At 20.3% G+C, this 18342-nt stretch overlaps 1 protein-coding gene across 1 annotated transcript; it reads left to right on the forward strand.

Moving 5' to 3' along the window:
* Positions 1-1628: 1628 nt before the first annotated feature.
* Positions 1629-17951, forward strand: PBANKA_0107600 (nucleoporin NUP637, putative; the record flags this gene model as incomplete). Its single annotated transcript, XM_034568382.1, has 1 exon — positions 1629-17951. One exon carries the CDS (start codon positions 1629-1631, stop codon positions 17949-17951), a length of 16323 nt encoding a protein of 5440 aa, XP_034419676.1.
* Between the last annotated feature and the right edge of the window lie 391 nt (positions 17952-18342).

Genomic DNA, 18342 nt, shown 5'->3' on the forward strand with positions numbered 1-18342 from the left:
CAGAAGATATTATGTATCACAAATGGATACAATAAACTTATACTTTTTGCTACCTAATAAAAATTGTCAATTGCATTTTTGTTGTGTAAATATTATTTGGAGGTATATACATAAGTCCGTTTATATGTGTAGGAATAGAAAAAAAACAGTAAACTATCCATGGGTAGTATAATAAAATAATGGTTTTTTTTTCAGCAGTAACATGCGTTCATGCATGAAGTATATATGCATACACACATGGTGGTATATAAAAATGAATATATATACAACCAGGATAGTTAAAAAAATCAATAAAACAATATATTTTCTTTTGTGTAAAACCAGTTTGATGGATAATTTTAAGCTCATAACGAATACCACAATTAATGCATATATATATTTCCATATTTAAAAGAAATATTTATGCTACAATATTTTTTACTAAATTTATAAACTTAATAGGTTAAGAAAAAAAAAAATTATATATCTGTGAAAAGAAGTTGTAAAATATAATAATATAAATACTCATATATGTAATATATATTTTTATGAAAAAGAATAATATTTATAAAAATTATTATATATAAAGTATCTTATAATTTTGAATAAAGGAAAAATAAGTTCATTCTATGCAATACAAAGAAAGATGAAATAAAAAAATAATGCATATGAATAAATTATTATTAATGTATGCATTATGCTATTAATTAAAAAGTTTCATGAGGTGAAAAAAGAATAAGCATATAAGAAAAATACTTAAAAAAAAATATTCATGGATATATTCATCATTTACTAATTATATATATACATTTTATATATATATGTAATTTATTTAATTATACATGTTTATATTCATTATTTAATTTTGTATATATATTTTTTTACAGAACAAAAATATTAATGACTTTTAAAAATACATTTAATATTCATTTTGACCATTTATTTTATAAAGGGAAATTCGTACAAGTATATATGTAAGTATAGTATTATTTATTAAATGAATAGTACGAATAACTTATATATGAATTTTACATATTTCCGTACATTTCCAATAATATTAAATTTATACTTAATATTTTTTTTACTTACAAAAAGGTGAGTTTAAATTCCAAATGGTTGTATATGTATTATATTGACAGTTATTGAAAATAATTTCTGTAAAAAAACAAACAAATAATATATATTATTTGCGCTGTAAATGTATGAATGTAAATATCTGCATATAATTTTTTATTTTTGTATAAAATCATAAATAAGTGAATCAATAAGCATAATACCTTTTTTTGCACTCGACTATCATCGTAAATTGGGTATAATAATAATTTTTTTTTCACTTTCTTTGCACGCATACGTATGTATGGGCTTGTTTTAGTTATATACTTCTTAAATAGTAAGTTTATTTTGTAAAAAATAAATAATAAAATTGTATAGAAAGTATATTTTATTAAACAGTTTTATATTTTCCATAACATTTACCAAAAATTAAGACGAAAATAAAAGCATGGGATCAAAAACAATGTACAAATAGAAATGTGCAGTTATTGAATTTATTTATTTTTTTTGTATAAAAATATTTTGAGAAAAGAACACATGATTATATATGTAGATACGCGAATGCTAATAAATTAGTAATTTTTACTTGGGGGTTTATGAATAATCTCATAAAAACTATGAATATTTCTGAAGGAAATGATAAACTAGTTGGGGGTGGAAAAGTTGACGAATCAATACGAAAGGAAAATAACAAAAAACAAAAAAAAGAACATAACACATCATTTTATTATGAAGTGTATCACAAACTTAAGATTTATTATGAATATTCTATCAATGAAGAGGAAAGAAAAAATAAATGTTTTTTGAAAAATAAGAACCCATTGACTGAAATAACAAAACTTCAAGATGAGTTAGTAAGTTTTTTTGATGGAAATATTGAATTATTTTCGAATCCATTTTATTTTTTAAATTATGAAGAAGATAATAATATAAATAAAAATGATTTAAAAAATTATTTGGGAACAAAATATCCCAATTTACTAAATATTATGGAAGATGTAATTAAATGCTCATTGATAATAAATAGGAATGTTTATTATGTATGTGATTTATTTAACGATGTTTACAAAAACATTGAAAAAAATAACATACATACAGAAATAAGTAAAACAATATATATCAATGAGGTATTAAAAGAATGTATAGAAAAAGAGAATTTAATTATTATGATATTTTTAGAAATCTTGATATATATAAATAGGAATGAAAAAATAGGAATAACATTAGACAATGATAACAAATCGATGAAACATGAATATTTTAGTGAAAAAGAAGACAATTATACAGATAATGAATTAAAAAAAAATGAAGAAGTGAAATCATCAAGTGATAATAGTTCATTAACTAATAATTCATTGGCTAGTTTAAATATTTCTAAAAAAAAAAAAAAAAAAAATATTAATAATAAAAAAATAAATGGAGATAAATTTTCATATTATGTATTAGTTAATCTAACAGAAAATGATTTTGTTGAAAATATATTTTTAGAAATTGATAAAATAATTAAATTTTTAATAAAATTCGATGGAATATGCGATAAAGCTGAATATGCATTTAATTATAAAACACATAAAATAAATATATTATTTAATTTATTAGATTTATTGTTTTTATATTTTTCTAAATTTCATGCAAATATAAATAACATCTCGTCCATTTTTAAATCAATAAACCATCTTGTTTCAACAAAATATTTTGATTTCATATCAACAGATTATTATGTTAAAGAATTAGACAATCTTTTATTTTTAGAATCACAAAAAAAAAATAAAAAAATTATTAAATATATAAAAAATATTAAAAATAGTAAACTTATTTCACAAGTTGATGATTATTATAAGTTAGATATAAATATATCGGATTCGGGTTTGAATAAATTTGATATTTTTTCTGAAAATGGATTAAACTCATCTGTTTATAAATCTCTTAATTTTGAACCATCTACTATTTTTCCAAAGATAAACCAATCATTAGAATCTGGAATTACAAATTTTCAAGGAAAAAATGTATCTAATCCAATTAGTATTGGGAATACAAATAGCATACCTAATATAATTATAACAGAACCTAACGAAAATATGTCAAATATAAACCAGAAAACTCAAAATTTAGTAGATGTAGATACATTAAATAAATTTAGTAATAATATAGTAACAAATAATCAAATAAATTATTCCAATTTTCATTCTGAAATAAATAATTTGCGAGGGAAGAATAGTGGAAATACTATGATAAACCCTCAAAACAAATGTGGAATAAAAAATAATATATTTAATAAATGTTTAGATTGCACTGGATATTGGTATAGTTGTAATTGTAGTTTGAATAATTTTGAAAAATCAACACTTACATTATCAACACAAATAAGTTTATTATTAATATTATGCTTACATCCAAATATAGACAAATATGTTTATGAAAAAAGAAAAAATATAAAAATAAATAATTCGTCATCTCCAGATGGTATTAACATTAGTGTACAATCCTCGGGTAAAGAAAATATAAATGAACTTTTAGAATTGAAAAAAAAAAAAATAGATTTTGAAAATTTTCAAACACCAACAATATGGAAATACAATTGTATGAGCACAGAAAAAGATTATAAACATTTAATGGGAATAAAAAATAATTATATAATTAGTGAAAATTATATTAGTGAAAATATATCATATTATTATTTATTCTTTAGCAAAATAACTGAAGCAAAAAAAAAAAAAAAATATAATAAAATCGAAGAAAAACCTGTCGAAGAATTTTGGAATGACAAAATTTTTCAAGATGCATCTAATGATGGAATTACTGGATCATGTTCATATGATTCTAACATTTTGATGTTAAAATTTGTTATAGGTTTATTTATTAATAGCAAAGAAGATATACTTTCATCTATTTTTGATGATAATATATTTAAAGTTTTGCGGAATTTTATTTTAAAAAAAATTTCGAGTTATACCTTAATAGGTAATTTAATATTTCATTTATTTCACAGTATTTTTTTATCAGCATTCATAAAAAATGGAAGAACAACAGATGTATGGAATACATTTATAGATAGTCATATTAAACGAGACTTTAATTTAAAACGAAAAAAAAAAATAGATAACAAAGATGCAAATATATTTAAAGATACAATTACCAGTTCAAACAATAACACTGCATCTTTTATTCAAGATAATGCACAAACTCGTCAAAATTTCGATGGAATTAATAAAAATATAAACATATCCCAACATAGAATGGGTTCAGATTCTTTATTAAATCGAACGATTCAAAATCCTTCTGATCTTTATATGCATCAAAATTCATATCGTAATATGCATAACAATATAATATACATATATAAAAAAAAAGGTGAATATATAATAGATATACTAGCATTTTTAAAGATATTATGTATAAACTATCCACGTTTAATTACAAAATATGTATGTATTTTGAAAAATATAATAAATAGATATCATTCGAGAATTATGGAATTTTCTGAAATCGATGATACATTTTATCATCACAATTTAGAACAGATCCATGAAATTGATAATAGTGGAAGTAGAAATGGTGTTAACACGATTCCTACTCGAAATTCCAAAAATGAGCATGATAAATATTCACAATTAAAAGAAAATAAATATTATAATATAAATGAAGAAAGAAGAATGATAATAATGAAATATAGAAGTTTAAAATTAATTGCCGAGGAAAAAATGAAAATTTGTATCGATTTTTATTCAGATATTTTTGTTCAAATTTTAGATTTTGCATCTGTTTTATGTAATAATATTTATGATTTGAAAATAATTGAAAATGTTGTTATGTGTTTTAAAACACCTTTAACAGCAAATTTAAATATTTTTAATTTAATAAAAAAATTATTTAATCAATTTACTTGTGCTTTGAATGGTAAATTTAATGAGTTTTCCAAAATCACAAATAAGCAACATATATATGAAAAAACACGTGGAAATACAAAATCAGGAGTAGTTTTAAATGGTAATTTTAATATAATAGATGATGAAACATCTAATGATATAACAAACAATGGTTTTATCGATTCTATAAATATAGATTCTACTAATAATGGGCAAGTTAATGTAAAAAATAGTAGAGATTTGTATCGAAACGTATTTGGAAGAAGTGTAAATATTTCAAGTAATCAAAATGCAACAACGAGTTCAAACAATAATGTAAGCTTGTTTTCATCTTATAAAGATGGAAATGGAAAAAATGGAAATGGTGAAGAAGAATATGAAAATGGAAATTACAATAATAGTTATGATGGGAATGATTACAGATATGATGATAATGATGACGATTATTGTTCTAACGCATATTTTACATACATAAATTATTTTAAATTAAATTTGTTAGAAAAATTATTTGAACAAAATAATTATCTTAAAGAGATTTTAAAAAATAATAATGTTATGGAATATCTTGAAAAGAATAATGCATATTTAAGAAATTTGATAAAAGAAAATTATCTTGTTGAAAAGCATATAAATGATAAAAAAATTTTTAAAAATTATGCATCTAATTTAGATGCATATAATAAATTGCTTTCTTATGAAAATGATTATACAGCATCTGCTAGAGATGCAAATAAAATATTACAAGACATTGAACAAAGTAATAATAAACTCAAATTATTTTTAAATTTCAAAGGAGTAACTTCATTATTTGGAGCCCAAGTAAATCCTATTTCATACGTTGGAGGATTGCAAAATAATTTAGATAATAATTCACTACAACTTCAAAGTTCGATGTCAAATTTTTTAGAAAATTTACTCGAAGAAAAAAATTGTATAAATTATTTATTAGCAGATAATAAAGTAGCAGAAAATTTGTTAAGAGAAAATAATATACTAAAATATGAATATAATAAATATAACATGATAGATTTATTTTTTAAAAATAAAACAGAAGAAAACCAATTAGATAATATAAAGAGTATAATGCTTACTGAATATAATGTAAATAAAATATTTTCATATGAAAAGCGATTCAAAATATTAAAAACAAATTTTGATGGATCATATAATAATAAAGAAGCTATAAAATTTTTTTTTGAAGATAATAAAGAAGCAATAAATTTTTTTAAAGATAAAAAAAATGAGCCACCAATATTTAAAGATGATGATTCAAGTTCATTAAATGAAAATATTATGAACAGAGCTAAAGTAATTTTAAAAAGAGAATTAGAAGATGATTCAAAAAGTTATATAGATGCACGATATTTATTAAATAACATTTTTGAAAAACGATTCTATCCATATAATTGTATAAAAATGTTAGAAAAATGTTTACTTTTTTTATCATCAGTTAATAATAATAAATTATGTTATTATATGCCTTTAAATAAAAATCTATTAGTTGATTATATTTTATTAGAGCAATATGAAAATGCTAGTGGGAATACAGCAAGTAGTACATCTATGGATATAGCAAATATGCATTTACAAGAAAATAATAATGTGAATAAATTATTTCCTGATGACGATGAAAAGAATCCCTTTAGAATTAGAAATAAAAAATATAATAATATGATTTCTTTGATAGATACACAAAATTATATAAATACAACTCAATTTAAAAATGTGTTCATACACAATTTGAATATGCATAGTAATAAAAAATCTAAAGATAAACATAAAATTGTTAAGCATTATAAAACATTACATCTATTAGATATGTTATATGAAATAGTTAAAACAAAAGGAAATTCATCTTTAGATTTATTAAATTTAAAATGTTTATCTCTTGAAATATTATGTTCTAGTTTTGTAAAAAATTCATCATCTGCTTTATCGGTTCTTTGTATTATCACTAATATTTTTCCTGATCTATTTTTAGATGTTGTAAAACAATTTAAGGATCAAAATGATCAGCTAAAAAAAAAACTTGATTTTTTAGATAAAGAAGCATCTATTGAAAATCCAAAATATAAAAAGATAGAACAATTAACAAATAATTTATCAGTTCCAAAAATTAATCTTAAAGTTATTATTATATTTATGAAATGTGTTAACTTTTTGATTTATATTATTGGAATAAAAAGAAAATTCAATATGTCTTTAACAAAAATATGGCACTTTTTTAATAATATTGAAAAAATCAAAGAAATAGATGCTAAAATGAAATCAAAAAAGCCAATGAATTCCAACTCAAGTACCAAAACACAAAATTGTGCATTCTTTGATATTTTTTATAATTTTGATGATTTTTTTGACGAAATTGATAACGAACAAAATAGTGAAGATGCAGAAAATTGTCAAAATCGAAATAATAACGGTCAAGAATTTAATATTCTAAACATGGGCAAGTCAAATAATATTGGGAATAAAATTTGTATAGAAAGTGATCAAGAAAAAAATGGAAAAAACATTAAAAATAATTTAGAACAAGGAATGAATAATAATAGTACTATTGGAAATAATATTAAAGAAATAAATTCAAACGATTTTGAAGATAATGAAAATAATGATATATATGAAAAATGCTTAAAAAAAAAATTAATGATATCAGACGATGATAAAAATGTATGCAAACATTTAATAGTTTTAACTAACTATATTGTTCAGAATATTTTTTATAATTTAATAAATAATTTTATTTTAAAAAAAATACGGGATCAAAAATATGAGGCAGAAGACTTTTTAGATGAAAATATTAAGTTGGAAATTTTTACGAACAAACAAGAAAATTCGATGTTTAAAAGAAGATATAATTATTATATTAACAAATCTAAAAACATTGAATCCCAAATTATTACAATGCAAAATGATGTAAATATTAACACATCTAATATATATCAAATTGAGCAAATGCTCAGACAAAACAACATAACCTTTGAGCCTTATATAAATTCTCAAAAAATGTTTGATAAAGCTTTTTCATCAAATTTGGGTGGAAATTTATCTGCATCTATCCCTACAAATTCTTTGAACCCGTTTCCAACCAATTTTGGGATTGGAACATCTACATCTCAGTTAGGAACAAGCCCAATAGCTTTAGGAAATTCTACTAGCATGTCTTTGTTCAAACAAGATAACAAAGGAACAAATTTTTCAAGCATGTTTAATAGTTCAAATACACAAACTAATATATTAAGTGGAACATCAGGGAATACTTTAAATAACACATCATCTCTTAGTACATCTAATTTTAACAACTCTACTAATTTCTTGAATCCATCTCAAACAAACACTACATCTCATTCCATTATGGATTCTCAAAGAACAATGTTTGCATCTACATCTAGGTTACTTTCACCATCTCAAGAAACACTAGGATTAAATAGCTCATCTAATAATAATACAATTCGCGATGCATCTAATTCTTCTTTATTTAATGCACCCATTTCTTCCAATAATAATATTTTCAAACCACAAACTGGATTAAATATGTTTTCCACCAATTCAGGAACAAATACTTCTAGTATATTTTCAACTCCCCAGTCAAATACAACAGGATTATTTGGGGGTTCAAGTTTGGGAAACAATAATTCTAATATTAATGATTCTAGAAGTAGTAGTATATTTGGATCGAACATGCAAACTAACAAAAATAACCCAACTATCTCATCATTTGGAAGCATGCTCAATCAAACATCAAGTACATCTAATACGGGGACGAATTCTTTAGGACTGAGTGGTGGATTTGGTTTGGGTTCAAGACCAGGAATGAATACAAGTAATAATTTATTGTTAAATAATATGGATTCTAAAAATAGTCAATTAGGAGGAACACTTGGTGCATCTACCAGTACATCTCTGTTTGGAGCAAATAGAAGCAACTCAACCTTAACAAATAATACAATATTTTCTAGCACCACAAATACAAATAGTTTATTGAATCCAATTAGCCAAAATAATAGCACCTCTAATATATTCAACAAGAACCCATTAGGTACATCTAACACGATTTCAAATAATAGTAATTTATTTTCGTCACCAACTGCATCTACATCTTTATTTGGCGCAAATACAACTTCCCAAATATCATCATTTGGAAATACAACAAGCAATATGACTCAAACTACAACATCATCTCTATTCAATAACTCTTTTGGATCTCAGCAAAATAATATTACATCTAGCAACAATTTGTTGGGTTTGTCTTCAAACAATTTAGCATTAACAGGACAGGGAATGAATCAACAATCGTCTCTATTTAGTAATAATAGCACGGGTTTTTCAAATAACTTAATGGGAAATAAAGGAAATAGCTCTTATCTATTTGGGAATGAAACTAATCAAAATGTTATGAATAATAATGCAAGTTTATTTAGCACAGGAAATATTTATTCGCATTTAGGAAATGAACATAACTTACAAAATATATTAAATAGGGAAGGTATTAATAATATAAATAAATTAAAAGAATATTATGAAGATTTAAAAATAAAAACAAATGTATTAAATGCTGAAATATACAAAAATAAAATGGAATTAAAAAAAAATGAATATAATTTGCAAAAAGAGAAAAGAATTCAATTAATAAAAGAAGCCAAACTAAGATATATGAAATCTAAATCAGATATAAATTTTAAAGAAAAAGAAATGTATATATTAATAGTTTTAGTGTTTATGTATTTTAAGTTAATATTAAAAGGTCCATTACCTTCCACAAAAAATAATAAAAAATTAAATACAGTAATGAACGAAAGGTTCGATTATTTATGCGATTTTAGGCCAACAATGTATTTATTTGAACAAATTTTAGGAGAATCAAACAGGTTTATGAACACATTTTTTAACATAATATTTTTAGATAATATACTTCATGAAGAAAATAAAAATTTAGAAAAAATAATTTCGAAATATAAAAATGATTCAGATTATATTACTATATATAATAAGAAAAAAACATTATTTCGAACAAATATTGAGGAAGAAGATGATGAAAATAAAATTTCGGACCAATTTAAGGATTTTAAAAATATCAAAAATAATTTATTTACAACGCTTACACCAGAAACTTATTATAAAAAAAAAATGGAATATATTATATGTTCATATTCAAAAGAAAGTTATAATAATATACTTTTTCATAAAATAAAATCTTTAGGATTGAGCATTTTAAAAATATTATTTGAACGAGATGTCTTATTTATACATATGTATAATCAATGGAAAAATGAAAAAATATTATATGAAAAAATTAATAAATTTCATTTAAATTTTAATTCTATAAATAATAATGAAACTTCAATGAATAATATGATGAATTTAAATGTAAATGATTCTATATCTGAATCGATTTTGAATAATAATAATAATAATATTATTACTTCAAATTTTAATGACATAAATTCAAGAGGGGGTGAACAAATAAAAGAAGGTTTAGAAGCAGGTGCATCTACTGGTGGGGATGGAAAGGAAATAAATTTTACAGAATCATTATGTACCCCTATATGTGTACATAATTTTTTGTTTAAAAATATTAATATAAACTCAAGTACTACTTATTTAATTTTATTATTAAAAAACTTTTTTCGAACTAGCGAAATTAACAAAATAATTATATATTTTATTTTACAAATTATTATACGGGATACAAAAACAACGATAAATATATTAAAAAGAGATGCGGAATCATTTAATTATTTAAAATATGCATTAAAAAATATATTTATATATAACTTAAATCAACAAAAATTTAACAATTCATATATTATATCAAATAGAGAAATTAAAATGCAAAATATTCTGAACAATTTTATTGACATTCCTTTATTGTATTACTTAAAAAAAAAAAATAATATAAAAACAAAAGATTCTGTGATAAGTACTCGAAAAGATCGAGAATTTTATGAACGAAATAAAAAAAATTCAATATCAGGAAATGAAGTTTTAAACACATCTAACTGGTTGTCTTATATTAATAAACATAATAGCGGAAATAATGAAATGGATGAAATCGATTTAATTTATCGAGTTGAAAAAAATAAATTAGAATCTGAAAATTCAAATATGGTTTTGAAAACAAAAAAAGATGGAAATTATTTATTTGAAGAAATAGAAGAAGGAAACAGCGCAAATAGTTCCTATAGCACATATAACAGTTATAGTAGTGATATAAGCGATAATGAATATAAAAAAATAAATAATTTAAAAAATAAAGGACATATAGGATTAAATGATAATTATAGTCTAAGAAATGAAATGATATTAAAATATAAAAATTTTAAATTAAAAAATTCGAAAAGAAATAAATCGAAATATGTCTATGATTATTTATCAGATATTGATTTAATAGACACTATAAAAAGTAAAAAGATTTGTATATTTTATGATAATAAAGAAAAAGATGAAGAAAATGATAATATAACATTTTATAATTTGTCGTCTGAAAATATAAATGATAATTATTCTAAAAACGATTATTATAATGAAATAAAATCGATTAATTATAATGTAACAGGTTTTTGTAGTTCATACAATTTTTTACCAATAAATCAATTTTATACAGAAAAGTATGATTTTATAGAAAGTGAGCTTGTTTATATAAGTGATTTAAAATTATATTTTTATATTAAATCATTTAAAAGACATTCTTATTTCACTAAGCTTTTAAATATCGAAAAGGTTAGTGCCACATCTGAAAATGATAAATATAAAACGAATACATCTGAAAATATAAATGACGATATAAATTATGAAATAAAAGAAAATAATTTATCCTTTTCAAATTTAAGAAGAAGCGGTTTTGATGATTCGTCTTTAACATCAAACAAAAAAATAATAATAAATGAAAATGATATAATAAAATATCAAAATTGTGAAGAAAAGGATATAAAATTTCGAACTAATAACAAATTAGAATCAGAAAATGAACAAAATGATGTAAACAAAATTGTAGAAGATGAAATAAAAGTTTTCGATTTTTACAACAAATTAAATAAGCTTAATGAAAATATGCTATTTCCTAATATATTTTATGACAATAAAGTAGATAAAATGAAATATATAGAATATATAAAAAAAATTGCTGAAAAAGAACAAAAAGAAAATGATGGAAAATATAAAAACATTTTAAACCCAATAAATAATATATTAAAAACACAAAAAAATGAAATTGAAAAACAACTATCTATAGAGTTACAAAAAAAAAATATATATATCAATAATGAATATTGTGAATGGATTGAATTGAGTCATTTATTAAATGTAGATATAGATTATAACGAAATAAGGGGGGGGTTAAATAAAAATAATAGTGTTTTAAATAATTATAGTAGAATGCCAATTACAAAATTGATTTTATATTTTTATGAAGTTATTACTAGGAAATTTCTATTCTTAAATAATTCAGATTCATTAATTGAAAGTTGTGTATTATCATTGTTAGGTTTATCTTTTACTCCTTCTAAGCAAATGGATAAAAAAAATATTATCACAAATATAGATGAATCATTAGAATTAGAAGAAAATTGTTTCTTAAATTCGTTGATAAAAAATGTAATTGTCAATTTTTCTAATTATGAGCATGTATCTGAAACGATTAAAGTGGGTTATAATAATAATATTGCTGAAATTGGTGAACAACATAATGACAGAAAAAAACGACTATTAACAAATGAAAAATTAAATGAATTTGAATTTAAAGATGATTTATTTATAAATGGTCAAGATGAAGAAGAAATCATTTTAGGAAATTACATAAATAAAGCTGATAATGAAAATAATTTTTTGAATAATGAAAATTTATATGAAATGGGATCCGGGTTAAACAACGACAATTCAAAAATTGTGTTTCTAAACAAAAAAAGAAAAGATTATTACAAAAAAAATATATTTTTAAATAACTCTAACAATTTGAAACAGTATAATACATTTGAAAAAAATATATACTTTATTAAAAGTTTGAATATTATATATATGTTGTCTAAAAATAAAAAAATAAAAGAATATATAATAAATTTAATAAATACAATGTGGCATAACAAATATAATGTGTTTTATTATATTACCCAAAATGTAAATATCGAAAAATTAAAAGATACTGAAAAAATAATTTTTTTCAAAATATCATTACACATTTTAAATATATTTATTCCAATATTAGATCATATACTAATCAATATAGATAAACATGTTGAAAAATTTATTAATTTAAGTTTTCCAAATGACAAAGAAGATAATAATTCAATTCAAATATTTGAATCAATTAATAATAATGCAACAAATAATGAATTGGGAAACAAAAATAACAATATAGGTCCACAAAAATATTGTAACATTTTTCATATAATAAATAAAGAAAATTTTAATGAAAAAAAAAATTTATTTGAATTTCTAAACCCAATATTCACATTTGATAATGCTCAGAATTTTATAAACCATTACATTAATATTGTAAAAAATTATAATGACAATTATTTAAAACATTATATTTATCATTATTATTTATTTAATTATAATTTTGAATTTCAAAAAATTTATAACTATTCAAATCTAGAACATATACATTATATAAAAAGTAATAAATTATGTAATGATATAAATGAAAAATGTTTCAACACAAAAAGTAGAATAAATGAATATAATAAAAAGAATGTACATTTATTATATACAAATATAATAAATGTATATGTTAATTTTTGCAAAATACTAAACAGTTACAAAGTTAGCAAACATGTAAATGTCAATTACACATTTAATGATGGAAAATATGTGGAAAACTATGAAAATAATAATATTGATGAAAATGTAAAAAATAAAATACTAAAACCAATAAATATAGAAAATGAAAATGAATTTAATTTTGAAAATTTAAATGAAATAATAGGAAATAAATCTTATTTATTAAAATTTTTAGACGATTATTATATAAATGAAAATATATCAAAAGAAGAAAAAAAAGAACATATTGAAAAAAATGTATATATTTATAATAGTATAAACTATTTAAACATAAATTATAAAAATTGGCTACTTGTTTATAAAACATATATAGAAAAAATAACATATTTAATTGATTTAATTTTAAAAATCAAAAATAATACTATAAAAAAAAAAATATATTATTTGAAAAATTATTTTTATATAGTAAACAATATACAACGTCATTTAAAAAGTGTAACAAGTTTAATAAAATCTTCTTATTATATAAATTTTAATATTCAAATTACTCCAATCCTTTTTATTGTTTATTTATTTATAACTATATTTTTTTTATCACATAATAATAAGTTTGCTTTTAAATATTTATCATGTATTAACAAAGGTTTTCACAATTTATTTAAAGGAAAAAATATGCTTGATTTTAAAAACACAGAAAATATAGATGGCGAAGATGATACAAACAATGATGATGATTCAGGTAGTGAAATATTAAAACATAATAATAAAAAAAATGAAATAAATAAAAAAATAAAATTTTATGATGAAATAAATGGTTCTAAACAAGGGAAAGAATCAGATGCGCATCTATGTGATAATGATGAATTTAAGATTGATCATTTAAAATATAACAAAAAATTGAAAATGTCGTCTGTTTTTTCTAAACAAATATTAACAAAAGAATTCCAAAATAATATAATAAACATTCCGAAAGCATATAATCAAGACGGTAGTTCAAATATAATTAATAATTTTGATAAAAAAACAAGAACAAGATACAACAACACTAGCTCATCTATACATGACGATGGAATAGATACAATTTCAAATTTACAAAAAGGAGAATTATATAAATCTGTTTTTTTTATTAACAATAATTATAATAATAATAATAACAATAGTAATAATGTAGGTTCGAAAAATTTGGATGACAATAAACTATATTATGATATACATAGTGAATATTATAAATTAATTTTAAAAAGTAATGAATTTTTTGGAGATTTATTACAGCTTTTAATAATTTTAATAACAAAAAAACATCCAGTTTTAAACAAATACACAATTATATATATATATGAATGCTTATATACATTATTAAATATATATCATTATAGTTATTGTTTTGCAGAAAAAGAATATAATTCAAAAAATAATAAAAATATGTTTATATCATTAATTAAAAGAATAGATCATAATATTTTAAATGAATTTATTAGTACATTATTTACTGATTCATATAAGAATTTTTTTACAAATAATAATTCAACTATTCCAATATATTTTTACAATAATATATATAAATTTATAGATTATAATACTGAGATATTTATGATAAAAAACCGTGAAGAACTAACTGATAATGCATCTATTTTAGAATCAAAGAATCGAGTGTCAATGCATAATTTAATAGATTCAGATAATAGTGATATAGGAAACTATTTTTTGAATAAAGAACAGATGTATATGAAGGAAAAAAAAAAAGTTCATTTTGCAGATTCAGAACCTACCAAAATTGTCAATGAAAATAAAGTAGATGTAAAAATGAGTGAAGAAGATAATGGAGTTATAAATTTAAATTTTAAAAATAATTTTGAAAATAAAATTCATTTAAACAGTAGAAGCTTAAATTTATATGAAGAAATATATTGTAGTAATTTCTTATACAATAAAAATGATTTAAATTTGCTTAGTATAAATTTGTTAATATTTTTATTAACAAGAATAGGAATATATGAAATAGATATAAAAATTGATGAAAATAATGTAAAGAATCTCATAAAAGGAAATTTATTTATATTTAACAAAAATTCTGGAAATGAAAATGAAAATAAAATATTACACACTTGTTTTTTATTAAGTGCATTATGTGATACATCTTATATAAATGAATTTATTTCAAGTGAAGACTTATTTAGTTTATTTTTAAAGAGCAATATATTTAACAATTTATATGAATATAAATTTAACTATTTATCAAATAGCATATCTTTTTTAACATTTCCTACAAATTTTCTTGAAAATAAAAATATATATATACCACTTCCAATGTTAATTATATCATATATTACAGTTATATTGAAAGTTATAGATAAAAAAGGATTGCAATTATTTAATATAATAGGAAAATGGATAACTACAAATATAACTATTTTTACAAATCATTTAATTGTTAATAACTACCTTATGAAATCATATGAAATAGTACATGAAATAAATAATTTTACAACATATAATCATAATCTTGTATATAAATGTTTGTGTTATGCATCTACTTGTAATTTTACACGGGAGCCATCAAATAATACTAGTAATTCATCAAATAAACCTTTAAATTTTGTTCATGAATCTAAAACAGATGTAAAAACAAATAAAGAAAATGATATAAATGATAATACAAAATATACAGAAAATTTAATAAATCATTCAAATGTTAAACTTGTTAATTTAGATATAATATATTCGAGTACTTATTATTTACTAAGGTTGTATAAAAATTATCTTTTATATATACATCAAAATTATTTAAATTTAAAAAAATTAAAAATTGTTGAAAACATTAATAAAAAAAAAAATAATAAATCGAAAAAAATCAAACAAAATTTAACATATATGGAAAAAAAATTGATTAATAAAAAAGGAAATATTGGAGAAATTGATTCATCTAAAAACATAAACAGGTATATCAACAAATTTAATGATGAAAATAATATCCCTAATAAAATACCAATACAAAAAGAAAATTATTTTAGAAATCATTTTCATCCAAATTATTCAGAATATGAAAGTAATGAACATAACAGTGATTATGACGAAAGTGAAAGTCAAGATAATGAGGAAGAAGAAGAAGAAGAAGACGAAGAAGAAGAAGAAGAAAAAAATATTCGAGAAATGGATTCTATAAAAAACAATTTTTCTAAATTAATAAATTCAGTATACAACGAAAAAAATAGTCAATTTATTATTGGGAATTATAATAATAAAAATGTACTTAGTAATAATATGAATACAATTTTTGGAAATAGTAATAGCAATAATGGGTTTATTGAAAATAATTATTTTTATATAGATAAAGGATTATGTTTTGAATTTAACGAAATATCATTAAATATATGTAATATAATAAAAGAACATACATATATACTTCAATATGTTAAAGATCTTTTGAATATTTTATCTATTTTTGTTATTTATGATATAAGTTGGAAAGATGAAAATGAGTTAGTAACAACTGATATAGATAGTCATAAAGAAACCCGAGGAAATCATTACGTGAATGTTAAAAGTGATAATAATATTGATGAAAATAATTATAATTTTGATACAAAAGAAATGAGAAGAAAAAATATAAGAACACATAGAATATTACAAAATATTATTCCTAAATATTCAATAAAATTCCATTGTATTAATTTATGTTTAGATATAATTGAATATGATATAGGAATCTATGATGAATATGTACAACAATATAAAACCAAATATTATGAATATATAAAAATTGTTTTAAAAGTATTTATGAACACATCTTTTTATTATATTAATATTATTAAATATGAAAATAAACATATGTTAAAAAGTGTATCTGTGGCAATGAAAAAATTAACTAATATAATTTTTTTTTTATTAACAAATTTAATAAGAAAGGAAAAAACAACTGATGAAGATAAAAAAAAACATGCTTTAATAAATAAATTTTTATATGATAAAAATGGATTTAAAAAAAATGCACATGAAATAACAACGGAATTATTTAATTGTGAAGACAATATTTTTACTGATAAAAAATGCTCATTAGATCATGTTAAAAAGTTTTTAGAAAATACAGAAATAGATATACATGTTTTAAAAAAAATATTAACATGTATTATTTATTTTACTTTTGCTATGCTAAATAATCAAAAAGTAAATAAAATTAATATTGAAAATATCAATCTTAATCATATTAATAAAATTAATTTGAAAAAAATTGCAAATACCTATTTGGAAAATAATAATATCTTAAAAGTATTCACATTTATATTACAACGATCGACTCAGATTTATTATCTTTTATATAACTATGCAATGCAATCATAACTTCTATTCCTATACTATTTTCTATGTATATATAGTGCAAAAAAACAAACAACCAATAATTTTAGAAACCTTGTGGATTATGGTATTGTTTATTATAATAATTTGGTTCTAGTCAATGATTTACTATATTTTTCCATTTTTGTAATATCTTCATTTTTTTATATTTTATATTTTTTTGTACAATCTATTAAATTTAATATTAAGAGAAAAAAATAGTTTTAAAAACTTTACAAAACTGTAACACACAAACAATTATTTAAAAACATTAAAAATATTTTTTTAATTTATATTAAACAAATCTTGTATATATACACAAAAAAATAAATACAAGGGGGAAAAAAAAAAATACATTTTTTTCTATATAAAGAAAGAAATTTAAAAGGAAATACAA

Source organism: Plasmodium berghei (assembly GCF_900002375.2).
Source record: "Plasmodium berghei ANKA genome assembly, chromosome: 1".
Taxonomy (NCBI): Eukaryota; Apicomplexa; class Aconoidasida; order Haemosporida; family Plasmodiidae; genus Plasmodium; species Plasmodium berghei.